The sequence below is a fragment of the Panthera pardus genome, unplaced genomic scaffold (genome assembly GCF_024362965.1).
Source record: "Panthera pardus isolate Hobbes unplaced genomic scaffold, ASM2436296v1 HiC_scaffold_7, whole genome shotgun sequence".
Taxonomy (NCBI): Eukaryota; Metazoa; Chordata; class Mammalia; order Carnivora; family Felidae; genus Panthera; species Panthera pardus.
The window spans coordinates 37,900,295-37,918,759 of NW_026527002.1; the positions used below are offsets into that span (position 1 = coordinate 37,900,295).

The window sequence follows — 18,465 nt, forward strand, 5'->3', positions numbered from 1 at the left end:
CAGAGTCACGGGAGTGCGCATGCGTCTATCGCATCTCCTTTCTCTTCGGCCCAATGACTCTGCTTAGATCCGGTACCGCCTCGAAGGCGGGACTGGGTCCCAGCCGCGACCAATGGCACCCCGGGTGAGGGTGAGGGGTGGAAGGTGCCTGTTAGCTCGTGGTGCAGCTACCAGCGCGTGTGCTGGGCTACCTGGTCGTCATGGAGGCAATCTTGGCGGAAGAGCTTGCTGAGGAGGAGCAGCTAGTGAGAAGGCATCGCAAAGAGAAGAAGGAGCTGCAAGGTGACCAGGGGGTGGGAAGTGTCCCGGACCCAGGAAAGGGCGCGTGGCGGGTCGGTTCTGTGGAATCTTGAGAGGCTTCTGATCTGGCTCCTCCTAGACTTTCCCAAAGTAGCTAGTATCCTCTTCCCTCCTAATCCCCTATCCCGGTGGTCCCTAATCCGCCAGATCTTCAGAAGCTTCCTTTTCTTAGATCCGCCACGTCTCCGCTTCCCCATGCCACCGCCTGGGTGCTGGTGTCTGAGAATACCTCCAAGCCGTGATGTTGGGCCCAGACTGTACCGCCCCCTCCCCTGTCTCCCTTTCCCGTTCCTGAACCTGTTACCGACACTGGGATCTAATGGATGCGTCTTAAAATACCTCACCTCAATTTTGAGGACTCAAAAGGGATAGTTAAAAGATTTAAAACTTGAGTCATTTTTCTTTTTCCTTTTCCTATCACACTAAACAAACGTACAGTTTTGAGGATTTTCTTTTTGTCTCCATCTGAGCTCTTATCTGTAAATGTCTAATAACGCAATTACTCTTCTATCATTTGTTTCCACCTTTCTCCCCTTATTGTCCCCATTTCTCATTTCCTCTCAATCCTGAATTGGTGACTTCATGATTTTGGTGGCTTTTCAGCCAAAATTCAGGGTATGAAGAATGCGGTTCCCAAGAATGACAAAAAGAGGAGGAAGCAACTCACCGAAGATGTTGCTAAGTTGGAAGCAGAAATGGAACAGAAACATAAAGAAGAACTGGAGCAACTGAAGCTGACTTCTAAGGAAAGTAAAGTATGTAAAGTAATGTTTCCCTTTGCCTACAGCATTTGAAAGCCACTGCCCATCTCTAATATTAAGCTATTGACTATATGACATCGTACAGTTAGAGGGAACGGAAGTCACAATCATGCGTCACCATTCATTAATATTTCTGTGACCAGGTTTACATGGTAATGTATTTTTGTAAGGGAGGTCAGCAAAAAAAGTACGCGTCAACTATTTACTTGCCCCACAGATGAACAGATTGATAAAGTGGACTAGAGGAAGCTTCACCAAATGGAAGTTAGGACTTCTAGTCCCAGAATTGCCATTAAATAGTATTGTAACCTTGGTAAAGTTACTTAAACTTCCTGAGCATAAACTTCTCCACATATAATGTGTTATAAATACTTCTGCTGCTTAAGCACGAGATTCTGTAAGAATCAAATGGGACAGCAAATATGAAATCATTTTTAGATTATAAAGTGCTTTATGAACAAGTTGTAATGAGTGAAAATTTACGTTTCTTGGATAAATTGGAGCATACTGTCATTTTAACTAATACTTATCATTGTGGCTAAAAGGTATTGTGTGCCAAGCACTTCAACGTATTTGCATTATCTCATGTAATTTTTATAGTAACATACTAAGATATTATCCATGAAGTGAATGTAAAGAATCTCATTTTTCAAGAGGGAAATAGACTCAGAGAGATTAAGAACTTCCTTCTGAACAGCTATTAAGTACCAAAGCTAGAATTCAAAATCAGGATGGTCTTACTCCCAAGATGTGAATATTGAATTCTGTTACAACTTTGTATGGTGTGGTAGTTTATTGCATGAGTTTGGATACCAAGGATCACAGCCTCCATAACATTATTCCATTTTCGATAGTTAGAATGTTGTTATGTCTGTGCAAAGTTTTATCTACCGTAATGTGGTTTTATTAAGTTTATTTTTGGTCTGTTCTTGACAGGGAAAACACTTGTCTGTACTGATTAACAGTGGTCATTATATTAAACGTAGTCTCATTTTCTTTAGCCCTGTTAGCTAGTCATCAAGATCCTGGCCTTCTGTGCCTTAACATATTTTAATAAAACATTTTTTTAATATTTATTTATTTTTGAGAGACAGTGAGACATAGTGAGAGTGGGGGAGGGGCAGAGAGAGAGGGAGACACAGGATCCGAAGCGGGCTCCAGGCTCTGAGCTATCAGCACAGAGCCAGACGCTGGGCTCGAACCCACAGACCATGAGACCATGACCTGAGCCGAAGTCGGACACTCAACCAACTGAACCACCCAGGCACCTCTGTGTCTTAGCATATTTTATTCCCAAGTAACCTAGTATGATGCCCAGGTGTTTGTGCTGTCACAATCATGGTATTCCAATTATCTTCTCATTTGCAATTTTGAGCTTTCCTAGGTGTCCAAGGACAAAAATGTTTGATTCTTAAGCTACATGTTGTTTGTTAAAATACAAGCTCCCATTTTACTTTGACCTATTGTCTTTTTCATTGACTTAAGCTTGTTTTCTTTCTGAATGCTATATGAATTCTTAGGTCATTGCTTTCCAGATGCTTTTCTGTTTCTTGCCTATTGTCAGCATGGCAGTTTGTAGATTTTAGCAGATTCCTCTGAAAAATATAACAATATTCATTTTATTAAAGTTGATGTAACTATTATTTGAAATCTTAATTTGGTTTTGATATTTTGATAATTTGGGCATAGCCTTGAAGAGTGCTGGCTCTATTGTTACTAGAGGTCTCTATATGCATTATGTATGTATCCTACTAAAAACTGGTTTAAGCTGTAGTTGCAATAATAAAATGCTAGCTACTAATCCTGATCGTTAAAAGTCTAGCATCTTCTTTAGCAAACACATGATAGCCATTTGATAATTAAGATTGGTTGTGCTATCTGAACAATACCTTTTCTGCCTATAGTTATCAGTTTGTAAATGGGAAAGGATAGAGAAAGCTCAGTATGTTACTACGGTCAAGAAGCAGGGTTCATCAGGTTCTGGCTAATTAAGATGGAGAATGGCCTTTCCTGCCACATTTGAGCTTGTGAAGGCAGTAGTGAACTGAGCCAGTGCAGGACCTTATGTATCCTATAGGTACTGTCAACACTTAGAGAAGGGAAGGGTGGACTGCTGAATGAGTTGGCACATACAGAAAGTATTTGGGTTAATGGAGTAGGAATTGGAAGCAAGAAGGAAAAGCCTGCAGGGATGAGCATTATCTTTGGAGAGCTGTAAGAAAACCTTTTGGGAATCGGACGAATTCTCCCTTAAAAATAGAGAAAGGAGACACAACCATGTCTTGTAATAACGTATCTAGTAGTATTATTCAAATTTGAGTTGTGGGATTACATGCATTTGTGATTTTTTTTCAATAATTTAATAGTCTAATACTTTGAATGATAAATTAAAAGTATTTTTCATTAATTCTTTAATGCTTTTTGTTTCCTTCAGATAGATTCTGTTGCTGTTAACATTTCAAACTTGGTTCTTGAGAATCAGCCACCTCGGATATCAAAAGCACAAAAGAGACGGGTATGAATGTCATGTCACCAAGTACTTAAGTTAGTGCTGTATGCTTATTACTCTCTTAGGTGTTGTGTAGGAAGGGAGTAGGAAAAAAAATGGTGGAGTTCCTTGTCAAAGGACCTGAGCTAACATTTATTAGGCATTTGCTGTTTGCTAGGTACAATGCTAGGCTTATTATAGATTATATGAAATCTCATTTATTCCTGATTATAATCCTGTGAAGTAGATTCTTAATCTCATTTTAAGAAAATAGGCCTAACCAGTATAAAATAACATGTTCCGTTTCTAGTTCTCATAAGAGAGTGGGCATAGAAGGGGAGTGTGCAAAGAATATTTTTTACAAATACATTATCCCAGACTTAATAATTTAGAATCTACACAGTGTGGGCCCAGATGGTTCTGATGCACAATTTTGGTTAAAAACTATGGTATTAAGTGGGGAAACAAGGATTTGAATCTAGAAATTAAGCAAGATACACAGGTGTACAAAATTCTGAGGTTTATGCAGGTACCTATGTAATGGTTAGCTGCAGTGGGAATTCAGAGAAGGAAAAGTTCATTGTGACAAGTGTTAAATGAGTTAGAATTTTAAGAAAATAGTTATTTAAAGAGGATATTTGAAGTACGATAAATAGCACGCATGTGGGCATGAAATAATTCTGCATCATGGTGAGAGCTATAAGGAAACTGATTTGTTGGAAGTAGTGAGTTCATGAAATCAAAACTATGGGACTGAGATTAGATAAGTAAGGGCTGTTCACTTGGGAAAAGAAAAAGGGGTTTTAAAAACAGTCTGTTTAGTCTCTAATATTGTTTTTACTAACATTTGATGTCTTATAGTATTTAAATACTTATTTTTAAGTATTTTATACTTAAGCGTTTTATATTTAAGTTATTTAAGCGTTTTATAATTTAGTAGTACACAGTTTAATGGGGCATGGTATTTGGTATCAGACGTATGAAGGTTTTAATCCTACTTACTGTTGTGACTTTGGGTAAGATTCTCAACCTTTTTAAACCTCAGTTTCATATGTATAAAATGGGTGAAATAATACCTGCTTTGTAGAGTTATTGTAAGTATTAAGTAATATACTGTTGCCAAAGCCCTAACACAGTGCCTGGAGAACTAGCAGGTCAGCAAATGATAGTATGTTTACTGTGTTCAGTCCTGCGTAGCGTGCCTCTTACAAATTCAACCCAAGACCAGTAGCTTGTTTTTTGTTGTTTGAAAGTTGATTAAGTTGCAAATTGTCAAACATTTTCATGCTTATATAAGATTGTATTCTTGAGTAAATATGATTGTGAATTTCACAGAATCATGAAACTTAGATTTTATGGTATCTTGGAGGTTATCTGTTTTAACTCCCTACTTAAGATACATGTTCTCTTTGTGATAGCCTTATAGTTATCATCTAGCTGCTATAGATCAAAAGCAAAGGGCAGAGTTTTTGCTTGGCAGTAGCATAACAAAATATTTATTGGGATTGCCTCTACTTAGTAATTGATACATCTTGGAGTAGCCTATTTAATTTTGGAAAACATAGGCCCCAACTCCTTCCTGTCTGTATCTAATCTTATTCATCCCCAGCTGGACCCCAGCTGGACCCCAGCTGGACCAAAACAAAAAATTAAACTCCCTTTTCTCAAACATTTTGTTACTTTTCTCCTAAAATAATGCATAGCTAAAATGCATACCTTTTCAACTATACCCTCAAAAAATTTAGTATCTTTTGTAGTCAGCTGCTTAAATACTTGGCAGAGAAAACACCCTAGAAGTAAGTCCCAAAGTTTTTTTTATTGCTTTGTTATATTAATAGTATTAATAAGATTCTGGAACTGAAAACACTTAAAAGTTTATATAAGAAAATGAAACTTGGGTTTCATTTTTTTTTTTTTTTTTTTTTTTTTTTTTTAAGACAAAGGCACCAAGGAATAAAAAGAATGGTGTTTGTCTTTGGGAGAGATACAACTCTCTTTTAGAAAAACATGACAAAAATTTATAAATATTTATTATTGGAGTATTGTAGAACAAATCTCTTATTTTTAATTGAGAAAAAAAAGGGGAGTATTTTATTTAATTCAGCAGACTTGAATGAAAGAAGCTCTTTGGTATGCTGGAAAGAGCCCCAAGTAGAACTCAGGAGAACTGGGTTCCAAAAATAGGAAATTTGAGAGCCAGAATGAGTTCTAGTTCAATTTCTTCATTTTTCAAAATTGTCAATGGCATACTGAAAGTTTGATACCAACCCAGGACTGGTACCCAGCTCTTAAGATTCCTCTTCAGAGTTGATTTTGCTGCATGACTTCATTGACAGGGCTCTAGTTTTACTGACAATATATTTATGAAGTTAAGTGCTGTTTTCATCTTACATACATGCTTTTATTAGGCTTAATTGTTGCCATTCTGTCTCCAGCACTTGGGCTGTAGAAACCACAGTGCCTAGTGCCACTGGGAAACTATTAGTGGCTGGGAAAAGAATCCAGTGAATTTCCCACCTTGTGCCCTGGAAAGGAAACATAGTTACTGTGTAACATTAAAGTGGAGCTTGAGGACAAAAGTGAAATGCTTGGATTAGATTTTAGAAGCTTAAACGGTTTAGTATAAAATTCCACTCTTCCAGTAACTAGTACATAACATCATTAACTCCAGCTCCCATCTGCTCCAACTTTTATTCTGATTTAGGTGCCTGGATAGAAGGAGCGCTCTGTGTTGTCCTTGGTCCCACTCTGCTTCTAAACCAGCTGTATGGCCTTTGGAAATCTTTCTGCGTGCTGTTTCCTCAGAGGAAAATGAGGGGTTTTGGATTAGATGATATCCAAGGTGCTTATCCTCCCTCTCCCCTCTGAAAATGTTTTTTAGACTTTCATAAAGTAACAGTGCCATCTTGTGTTTTAAGATTTTTATGCCGCTGTGATGCACAGTTGTAGGTATGCAGTGAAATAAATTTGTTCATGTTATTTCTGGCATGGTTGGATTTGGGTGGAATAAACTTAAACAGGTGTATATTTCATTAGGAAGATAATACTGCTTTTGATTCAGGTAACTTACAAATCACTTTAGGTTCTAGTATGGCACCTACCAGGCAAGTAGTTCAAATGTGTGACAGTAAGTTACATTGAAATTTGCCTTTCCATTAATTTTTCTGCCCTAAGGAGGAATGAGAGCTAGGGACATGACAGTCTTTACCTTTTCTTACTTTTTCTTGATTTTTATTCTCTTAAATTGAAAAGCAGTCATGACCAGCATATAAATGAAACGTATTCATGGTAGAGAATTAGATGCAGAAAAGCATGCATGTGCGCACACACACAAAACAAAACTTATTTTGTAAACAAAAATGAGACTCTTAAATACAGAGAACAAACTGATGGTTGCTAGAGGGGAGGTAGATGGGGAATGGGCATGGGGGGCAAACAAATTATTTTGTAATTGTACCATCCAGAGAAAAGCACTATGAATATTTTGTGTATATTTTTCTAATTTTTAACTATGTATGTGTAGATTTAGTATATATTAGCTATATACATATCTTTTCTGCCCCCAGCCTCAGCTCTTGACATGTTTCTGTGGTACCCTAGCTATATGAACTGTGTTCAGCTATGAAACAGTGCTTTCTGGCTTTGATCCTTGCTAGTCCAACTGTCAGGATTTCTTTCTTTCCCCCCAGCCTTCCCACTCTACTTCTCATCCATCCTTCATGTCATAGATCTCATGCCCCACCCATACCTAATCCTTGCATATGTTGCCATGGGAAGAACTCTTCTGACATTTGAATAAGGAAAGCAAGTTGCAGAATATAATGTGATACCATTTTTGTTAAAGTATTTTTTCTATACTTTGAGTACATCAATATTTGTTAAAGCGCTTAGGAAACAAATCTAGAAAGATACACACCTGACTTCTACAGCAGGCACTGAAATTGGCATTGGTCATTAGAGGAACTTTTGTCTATCATGATACTTTAATTTTTTATAAGAATGTTTTTATCTGTTGTTTCAGTTAAGTGTATGTGTGTGTGTGTGTGTGTGTGTGTGTGTGTGTGTGTGTACACATGCACCGTTTTTTTCTTTAGGCTAGATAAATAGAATTCCCCTACCCTTCTAAAGTCTTTGGCATATTAATACTGCACAGGTGATTTAGCATGCTAATGCCTCAGTAGTGGAGTGATAAGTTAAAAAGCTTGGATTAGCTTGGCATAAATATGATAATGATGTTGCTTTAAGGCCTAGCACAACACAGTATTAAGGCAGTACTTTGAAATCAGTAACTAAAGCTTTTAGAAACGTATTTAAAAAAAATTTTTTTTTAATGTTCATTTTAGAGACAGAGTGCAAGTGGGGGAGGGGCAGAGAGAGAGGGAGACACAGAATCCTAAACAGGCTTCAGGCTCTGAGCTGTCAGCACAGAGCCCGATGCGGAGCTTGAACTCATGAACCGTGAGATCATGACCTGAGCCAAAGTCAGATGCTTAACCGACTGAGCCACCCAGGCACCCCTCATGTAGTTTTTAAGTAGACTTTAAAGAAAAATTTGAAGGCTTTTTTTTTTTTTTTGTCCTGGTATAGAGCTCGGTGCTGGGTACATGCAGATGAGAAAGATAGTTGCCTTTAAAGGAGTTCCCAGTATAGAAAATTCTACAAGTGATGAGATCATCAATATGATAATGCTTGTGGGAGAAGGGACAAAAATGGCAAAAGTCTTGAGGGTCTTACATTTCTATCCCCTTAATAAATGTAAAATAGTCCTCATTATTGTGAATTAACTTTCCTATATTCTCTTCCTAGGACAAAAAAGCTGCATTGGAAAAGGAGCGGGAAGAAAGGATAGCTGAAGCTGAAATTGAGAACTTATCTGGAGCCAGACACTTAGAAAGTGAAAAACTTGCTCAAATATTGGCAGCAAGACAGTTGGAAATTAAACAGATTCCATCTGATGGCCACTGTATGTATAGAGCCATTGAAGATCAACTCAAAGAACAGAAATGCCCTTTGACTGTGGCTGCCTTGAGAAGTCAAACTGCTGAATATATAAAAGGCCATGTGGAAGACTTTCTGCCATTTTTAACAAACCCTAATACGGGAGATATGTATACTCTAGGTAATTTATTTTTCTTTACTATGTCTTGTTGCTGCTGTTAAATAAAGTGATTCCTGGCATTGAGGAGAAGAAAAACCTATTATAGTTCTTATGGAGGAAAAAGTCTCAAAATTTAGGCAGAATTGTTTTTTATATTATAATAGATACTAGTATATTGTTTAAGGCAAAAGTGGAATAGGATTCATTATTATTACTGAGAAAATTATGTTTCTGAGTTCACATGTCACAAAGTAGGCATAGAGGGAGGTATGCTTTGACTAGTCTGTGGAAGTATAGGGTCCAAAGACCATAAGCAGAGAATGATCAGAAAACCAAATCCTTTTATCCTATACTTTGGGAAATTCAATTTTACTTTCAATAAGCCACAATACTTAGGCAAAATTTGACTCTGCAAAACCAAAAACAAATGAGTTAATAACCTGCCTTATTATTCTCTCTAATACCTTTGACAATTAAGATAGAATATTTATGGGTAGGTAAAAAAAAAAAAAAAAAAAAAGAAAGAAAAAAGAAAAACTAGCCAGTAAAGGAGAGAGCAGGTGAAAATCTGAAAGAGTGTTGGGGAGAGTCAGAGATATAATAGAGGAAAGTTCGTCCTTAAGAGAAGATTGCAGGTGTGGCAGTATCCATTGGCAAGTCAAATGACCAGGAGGGGTAGGAGAAGGGATGGTTAAGGTTGACTTTGCTTTAATGGAGTCCCTGACTCTGCTAGTTGCAGGGCAGTGGAAAAGAGTTGGCAACTCAGCATGCTGAATTTAAAAAAAAGACAAAAGACTTAATTTCTTATTCATTTAGTCAATATTTATCAAAAGCCACTATGTGCCAGGGACTCTTCTAGGCACTTCTAGGATCCTGAGCGCTGGGAATATAGCAGTGAATGAGGCAAACACACAGGACATACTTTTCTGTACATGTCCATATTTTTTTTCCTTTCCTCTAAACAGGAAGGGTATTAGTTTCCCATTTTTAATTTTCTGTATAAGGTGTGTATGCTCAAGATGTGCCATTAAACTGCACTTAGGTCCTACTCTCATGACTAGTCCAGGAAGTCCTTTCTTTGGCTAGAACTGATACTGAAGCAAATAAGGTAAATGCTTTAAAAATAACAAATAGAGGCACTGTTTGATGCTACTTCTGGCAAAGGAGTTTCACCTCCTTTCTAGTTTTACCCTGATTCTCTTTTCACATCTTTTTTTTTTTTTTTTTTTTTTTAATGTTTATTTTTGAGAGAGAGAGAGACAGAGCGCGAGCTGGGGAAAGGCAGAGAGAGAGAGGGAGACACAAAATCTGAAGCAGGCTCTGAGCTGTCAGCACTGAGGCTGATGCAAGGCTCAAACTCACAGACCGTGAGCTCATGACCTAAGCCAAAGTTGGATGCTTAACCGACTGAGCCACCCAGGTGCCCCTCTTCTCACATCTCTCGTGGGGTCTTACAGTGGACCCAATTTAAGGCTGCAGTGTTTTAGTTCAGTGTATTTTTTCAGATGCAGGTTTGGATTTTAAAATACATGTCAAAATATTGAGTATGGTGGCAGTTTTGAGGGTTGCTTAGCTAAAGAGAGAAGAATAGGCTTGCTATGTAATTAAGGTCCCTAGGCCTCAGCGTGAGGGAGAGAAACAGAAATGAATTGCTTTCCTCTCAGATGGAGTGGTGGTGGAAAGTTGGAGCGAGTTAAGTTTGGATCTGGGAATTGGATTAAATTCTAGAGAGTGCAGGTAGAGAAAGGAGTAGGTTTACAACTTGAGTAATGATCAGGAATTGTGGGAGCTATAAAAGGGATCTGGTAACATGAGTTACGAAAATTATTAAGTGCTATATTCTCATTTTTTCTACAGAAGAGTTTAGGAAGTACTGTGATGATATCGTCAACACAGCTGCATGGGGAGGTCAGCTTGAGGTAAGTTTGTAATTATTCATAGTATTTGTGGATTGTTAAATTATTTCTAAATCCCATATCAGATGTATTTTTCAGATGGTCCCACTTTCTCTTTGAGTATCCCTTTTTGTTACGTATTTGCCGTTTCTCTACTCATGAAGCATTGAAATGGGGAGTTAACATTCTTAGGCCGTTAAGTATGTATCTTTGGGAAGTAAAGCACTATTTCATTTTAAATAGCCCAGTGATTGATTTGTGGGTTGGTAAGGCTAATGTTACTCTTGGGTGTTTCCATTTGTGATGCTGCTCCTGGCAATATATTTGATTTTCTGGACTTATGAAAGTGACGATTTTATTCAAGTATAGTAAGATTTAGCCTAGTGGCTCAGCTGATGAAAATCACTATTATAAAGAGAAAACCGTATTTTTATGTGAAATTATGGGTCAGATCCTGCCACAGTACATTATTATAATTGGAATTCCAGTTGATACTGACTTCAGAGCAGTATCTGATGCATCAAAATTCACATGTAGGAAGACAGTATGTTCAGCCACTTGTAGGGAGTTCATCAGGATTTTTTTAAAGCTTTATCTTACTTTAACTTTGTTTTATTAAAACAGAATAAACATCTAATAGTTCCAAGTGGTGATAAGGCAGCCTGGGGTATTCAAAAGTCAGGGGATAGGAGAGAAAGTCCTAGGTTTGGGTCCTGGCTTTCCTTCTACCTTTCAGTTTTGTGACCTGCGGGCGTCCGCCATGTTTCCCGAGCTCGAGTGTCCTAATTGAATAGGGATAATAAAACCCCTGTGTGTACTTGGTAGGTCATTTGTGGACATTAAATAAGACAAGTAGTGTATGCATAGAACTTTGTAAGCTAACGTGCCAGATGGATGAATCTAGCAGAATTAATATTGTGTAGTGGTAATTAGTCACCTTGAATGGTTTGTGGATCTGAGTATTTCAAGATCTATAGATCTTGAACTAGTTCTATAGATTCAAGAACTATACTTTTTGGAGAAATGACGTGAATGCTTCTTTAACGTCTTTTTCTCAGTAAGTCTATATTTGTACCTCTTCTGAGCCACCAGAGGGAACTGTGTCCATTCGTTTTGTATGCCTCTCCTGGGTCTCTGAAACTCAGGAAATTGTCATAGTAGCTTTGTGACTACATTAGGAGTAAAGGTGCTTGACCTTTCTTGAGGAGCACAAATTAATAGAACTATAGACCTAAGCAAGTCTTTTTAAAGAGAGAAAAAAAACTTTACAACATCTTTTGAAGGACATTTACTCATAAATTTTTGGTCTGTGAATTCATTTGACATAGGAATTGCTGTTTTTACAATGGGGTAAATTTAAATTATTCAAGAGAAATTCTTTATATGATTTTTAAAGACTTCGAAGGGATGTTAAGATTTCCAGAGCTTGCTTCACACTCTCCATTCTGTGCTGGCTTTTAAAAATGTAATTTCAGGTATAAGAAAAAAAATACCTCAAAGGAACATTTTATGAGGTAGAGTGTGGGATTAAGTTTGCTACTGTGCAGTACAGAATTTCCATATATTTGAGATTTCTTAACCTTCTTTTAAAACATCCTAAAAGGACCATGTTCCAGACAAAATGTTCTTATAATTGGGCAAATACATAGATGTGAGGGCACCAAGATTGAGGACTGTTGAATGATTAATTTATGAACTTGGGCTCCAGAGTCAGACTTCTCAGTTCAGTTGCAGGTCACTTTATTTCTTTACGCTTGACTTTGGGCAGGCATCTTGACCACTCGCTTTAGATTCCAGGTCTTTACCTATCCCATAGGATTATTTTCAGGATTGAATGAGTTAATATACATAAAATGCTTAGTGTTCCTGGTCATAGTAGGTCTAAACAGTGTTACTACCAATATTTATTATTAACTATTATTCATCTGCCTTTAAACTCTATTTTTATAATGTATGGTATGAAATTAACATTGTGTATTAATCATGTGGAAAATCCATGAAAGGATAGTACAATTCACATACATAACTTACCTACTCATGCCTTGAATATTATGGAACAGTGGTTTTCAGCGCTAGTACATTAGAATCATCTGAAAGCTTTTAAAAGAATAAACCTCCTAATATTTCCTGTTCTTTCTCTCCTTCTCCCAGCCCCTCCCAAATTGTAATTGATTTGATCTGGTGCCTGAGTGATAGTATTTTTAAAAACTGGCAATTTTCAAGCAGTATTCAAAAGTAGAGGGACTAGTATAATGAACCTTTACTTCATTAACTATGGTATTGCTATTTCTAAAAAGCTGTTGTGTAGCCAGGGCTTGAAATTTCTGCGTTTGATTTAATAAGTATTACATTTGTTTTTTTCAACAAATCGTATTAAATGTCTACTATGTGGCAAGCAGGCTCTTGGTGTATAGTGAGGAACAGAGTAGATCTCTGTTGGATGATGGTTGCCCTATTCATGCATACTCAGTAGTTTATGACTTGAGTAAGATTGACCTTTTTATTTTCCTTACTAATACATTTTCTTTCCTATAGCTAAGAGCCTTGTCTCATATTTTACAAACACCAATAGAGATAATACAGGCAGATTCTCCTCCTATTGTAGTTGGTGAAGAATATCAAAAAAACCCATTAATACTTGTGTAAGTACCTGGAAATTTCTACTGTTACATTTTTCATAGTTAAGACAAAAAGAATTATTCAAAGATGTTAGGTTGTATATGTTGATTAATTAGAAAAAATATGTCTTCGGTTGCATTAATTACGCTTATTTTATGTTAAAGGCAATTATAAAATTAGAAAGCATTGTCAGTCAGTATGTGATTTAGATAATTGTTTAAACTTCTAGTGGTTTATTCTTGTGTATGAGTTAAGAATAAAATCATTTCTAAAGATTACAGATTTTAGGATTAGTTTTCATACTGTCTTAGTGTGACATTAATAATGCTAAGTTTCAACAAGAACAAAAGCGGAAATATATTCATGTTGCCTAATTGGTTATTCCTTAGAGAGATTTTCTTCGTATTGTCAAAGTATTTTACATGATTGAGAATTCTTTTCTGAAACACAGCATGGAGAGTTTGCTGTTGGCTTTAGTGTTTATTAGCCAAACTACCAAGGTAATCATTAATGGCTTAGATTTAGGTAAAAATTTAAGGTTATTGAGTACTCAGCATCTCAGTAATTTTCCTTTGCCCCCTAATGATTGTGTTTTCCCTGATTTAAACTCAGCAGACAGAGTTATTGAACCAGATTTTACTGACTGCTGAAGCTTTTCAAATGGGTTTGAACTTTTAAGTAATATGTCAATGAAGTCTTTGAATGATACCCCTGTGGAGTGATTCATTGAGTGTTTGGTTTTATATACATAATAAACATTTATATACAATGAATTACTTTCGTCTAAACTACTCATTTCTCCTTTTCTCATTTCAGATATATGAGACATGCATACGGCTTAGGAGAACATTACAATTCTGTTACACAGTTGGTGAACACAGCTCCTGAAAATTGCAGCTAGTTTACAAAATGTTACACAATTATGTTTTAGTACAGTGTGCCGATCTGAGTCTTCTTACAAGTGCTGGATTGTTCTGACATTACTGAAAAACACAACTACCTTAAATCAGTTTTATGGCAAAGCTACTAACAGATTTTTTTTTAAAGTATGCCAGAGATAAACTTTAACCAGTGTTCCCTCTGTGGTATTTAAAAACACTTGTGAATCGTTGTGGAATACATCATTTACAGACCAAGATAGTACCTATTTGCTGATATTTTTACTAATATAGGGTCTTGAACATTCTGTTATGCGTTGAAATAAATTTGATTTTTCTCCTTATTACTAAAAGCTTTCAGTAACCATTTTAATGTAACTTTCTTGAAGAAATGAAATGACTTGGTCATTGCAAAAATGTGGTAAAGGTGACAGCAAATCTAATTAATGCTTATAAATGCATCTGATTTCAGTAACCCTAGTATTTGATGGAATTAATACTATGAAGCTTTTTATATAACCCCATCAAAGTGCAGCTAAAAAGCTTGCTTTAATAACTAAAAATTTTAAAATATTTATTCACATGGGAATCAGTTAAGTGTAAGAAATGAGAAATTTAAAGGTAAATAGGTGTTCCTATCAGATCAGACCTCTAAAGAAGTACCATCATGTTTTCTTACAGTTTTTTAGTGTCTTTTATTTTTTTATTCTATTTTTTTTATTTTTTAAGTAATGTCTCCACCCAACATGGGGACTTGAACACATGACCCCACAATAAATAAAGAGTTGCCTGCTCTATCAAGTGAACCAGCCAGAAGCTCCAGTACCATCATTTCTTGATCATATTCAAAACTGCAAATTTTTATATTCTTCGTTATGTTTTCCTCGTCACCACTTAGCTGCTTTGCTTTCCTTGTGGTCTTTTCCACTCAGAAATAGTTTGTGGCCTCTCATTTTTTTTTTTTTTTTTTTTTTTTTAACTTGTACACACTGAAGGAGTAGCAATGTAAAAGGGTCCAAGGCCAACTTTACTTCAAATTCTCCTCACTTTCAATTTGTCTTACCAGACCTCTGTTTTTGTTTCATTCTCCAGGATTAGAAGAAAGTTAGTTAGCCTACATTTATTTCAGATATGTGAGAATGTTTATGTTACATGTAGGGATCAAGTTGAAAGCCACTGTTTGGGAGCTAAGACTGAATAGTAAAATCAGTATACAATACTTTCTGATATGAATGATTTATCTGGCTCAGATTTCAGATTATTCTTAACACTATTCTAAGAAGATAGTATCTGTATGTAGAAACATGTCTCGCTGATAATTTGTTATGTAACTAAGTATTAATGAAAATGAAACTTTTGGTTTCATCTGTTTTTCCCAAATTAGGAGTAAATACTAAGATTCAGCATCAAATTTATAATTCAATTTTTGCTCCATGAGCACAACTAATTTTTGTAAGTAAATATTGGGTTTTATGATATTAAAACCAGTTGTTAGTCTCACATGCCCACCTGATGACAGTGTGGGAAGCTGGTAGGGACCGTGGTCAGCTATAGCAAGTACTGCACGAAGGTGTTCTAGCTCAAATGATGAAAAACTGTTCTGTTTGCCTAACAAAGTATATTCTGAAGGCTGACTGTTTTGTAATCCTTGATCTGAAATTTTTGGGGTCTGAAATTATAAAAGAATTAAATTATAAAATGGTAAATGGCTGACCTTTTTTTATGAAATGATCTGTTACTTTAAAATCAAAAGATAAGCATTAAGAAGTAATAAAAAAGTATCATAAACCTAGTTAGTACAGATGCCATCTATATTTAAAATAACTTCTTGGTAATTATTTTTTCTTAATAAGATGAATGGAACCTTCTTGATTATAGGTTTATTTTTATTATTTTTTATTTTTAAATGGGCAGATATTGTTATGAGTAAGATTTGTGTGGTCAGCTTCTGTTCTTCCATAAAACTTCAAATAAAAATCATTTTAGCTGTAACCAAAAACTGAAGTCTTTAAACAATGGCAGATGTTAATTTAAAAACAGTATATACTAATTTAGTTTGCTGTATGATTATGGTCTAATGGAAGTTTCATAAGCTCTCTTTTCTCTTAATTCAGAAAAGTATATGTCAGAGTTTTGGAATATGTCTTTAGCCAAGAATTTTATCCACTTACATATGTTTACAAACTTATATAAAGCAAAAAAGAATGTATGTAACTATAGTGAGCAATATAGTTTTGCTCATATTATCTGATGTTTGCCAAAAAGAAGAATAAAAGATGTATGAATTAAATCATTTGTTCGTTCAAATTGTTATTCTTAAACAATTTTACAATTTAGAAATAGGGAAAATCCTCTTTGTTTTAGAATTTTATCCTGGCTTTATTTTGTCCTTATATATAATTGAGAATAATACAATCCCAAATTCTTGCTTTAAGGGTTTTGGAATAAATATATAAGCACAGCACTATGTCTCAGACAAAATAGAGGAAGATAAGGAGATAGGCATTTAAGCCATGGCTCTTAGAAATCAGGTTGAAGCTTAAAACCTTTTAGAATAATGAAGGTTATTTAGGGTAAATGAAATTGAAGAATATTCTAAGACTCATGGGTGTTGAAGAAGGAAATTTGCACAAACTAATGCTGGTACAGGATTGTTAATGTATTGTTTTGGTCCAGGTGTCATGAACTAGCTGAAGGAGCAGATCTATTGTGTTTCTGAGAATTTAATTGGTAATTTCATCATATTTTTACTGTTATTGAACAAATGAGTGTGACTTTTCTTCCTTTCCATATGTTTTCACATACCGATTCTTCTTTCCTGTCTTAGATCTTCTTTAAAACCATTTTCCATCTTGCAGAAAAAATATAACTCAAAGGGTTTTGATTTTTTTTTTTTTTTTTTTTAAAGCAAGTTGTAGGAATTATCATTTCTTGTTCACCACCCTTCCTACTTGAAGGCCTTTGAGCTGCCATTGGGAGTTGAGAGCTTCACCCAACCTATTTCACCTAAGCTTACTGCCCTGGTCTCCATTTCATCAGCACCAACTCCCACCTGGCCGGGGCTGGGTACCCCATTTCATACATGTTGGTTTCTAGTAACCACACGCTAGTAATTAGTATTGTTTGTATTTAGTTTATTATTATTGTTATTATTGTTTTCCTTTAGTCTGTAAATGCTTAGAAACAAGAACTTGTTGACTTACTAAATTATCTAGCACACTGCCTGGCCTATATAGTAAGTGCTTATTAATAAGTATTGACAGTCATAAGATCAATTGAGAGGATAAGATTGGACTCTTAAGGAGTTGTCATTAGGTTAATGGACCATTAAGTACAGAGAGGTATTGACTTAGTGTTGTGTCTGCTCACAAAAGGGCTGCTCTCTAATTTACCTAACCCCTTTGGATAAATCCTTAAGTCTTTAGGTCAATTTAAGGGAGGAATAGAACCCAAGAGAGCTTTTCTTTTTTCTTCTGACAGGTTTTTTTTTTTTGCCTTCATGTATCAGTCTACAGAATATAAAGATTCTTTATAAGTATACAGACCAAGAAACTGTTAAGAACTTTGTTAATATATTGGCCAGGAATAAGTTTGTAGTTGTCTTCTTTCAGTATAATAAGGATGATGATTAGTGTAACTTATTGAATCAGATTACAGCCCTCTGCTGAAACTATCAATGCTGTGAACAGAGATGACTTCCAGTCTTCCTGCTGATTTTTCTTCTCCATGTTACCCTTATCTTGACAAAAGGAAACCCCTGCTTCCTGTTTATTTACTGTTTATAATCTTAAGCAATACAGTATCAACCTGAGGACTAGTGAGAACCCAGTGTAGGAGTTTGCTGAGCAAAAATAAGAATCTAGTTTTAAAGAATAAACTGCTGTTTTGAATCAGATATTTTCTCCCCTGAAATGAGAAGGGCATTCTACACCTATCTCAGAGTTTGTCAACAATGACACTACAGACATTTTGAGCTGGATAACTGTCATGAAGGCTGCTCTGTGCGTTCTAAGACACTTAGCATTGCTGGCTTCTAGCAACCAAGTGCCGGTGGTACTCTTCCCCGCACCCCCCACCCCCGGAGGTGTGAGGAAGGAAAATGTCTCCCAACATTTTCAGTGTCTCCCTGGGGACAAAATCACCCCCAAATGAGAACCACTTACTATATCATAAGTTGTACTGCTAATGAGGTTGGCAAGTTTTAAGGAAAACCATTTAGAATAAAAATGGGGCACATTAGAGCTATTTGTTTTTTGTAACTTTGTCAACTGCCTAAAGCTAGACTTTACATGAACCCCCTTTGAAAAGCTCAATGGACCTTCTTTTTTCCCTTCTATTTTCAGACTGTATCCTGACCCAGTGAGATGTGTGTATTTGACTTTTGAGACCAGTGGTGGTAGTCAGGATAGACTAAGTCAGTCTGTGG

At 36.0% G+C, this 18,465-nt stretch overlaps 1 protein-coding gene across 3 annotated transcripts; it reads left to right on the forward strand.

Annotated features, from left to right (window-relative positions):
* The first annotated feature begins 70 nt into the window (after positions 1–70).
* On the forward strand, positions 71–15,745 carry OTUD6B (OTU deubiquitinase 6B). 3 transcript variants are annotated; one of them, XM_019453433.2, is made up of 7 exons: positions 71–282; positions 904–1,055; positions 3,496–3,576; positions 8,356–8,668; positions 10,505–10,566; positions 13,078–13,184; positions 13,978–15,745. In XM_019453433.2, exons 1-7 carry the CDS (start codon positions 201–203, stop codon positions 14,060–14,062), a joined length of 882 nt encoding a protein of 293 aa, XP_019308978.2. In that variant the 5' UTR covers positions 71–200; the 3' UTR covers positions 14,063–15,745. The 3 variants fall into 3 exon arrangements, with proteins under 3 accessions (XP_019308978.2, XP_053752494.1, XP_053752495.1); XM_053896519.1 differs by lacking the exon at positions 13,078–13,184 and having other exon boundaries at positions 72–282; XM_053896520.1 differs by lacking the exons at positions 71–282; positions 904–1,055; positions 3,496–3,576 and adding an exon at positions 6,273–6,391.
* Positions 15,746–18,465: the final 2,720 nt, after the last annotated feature.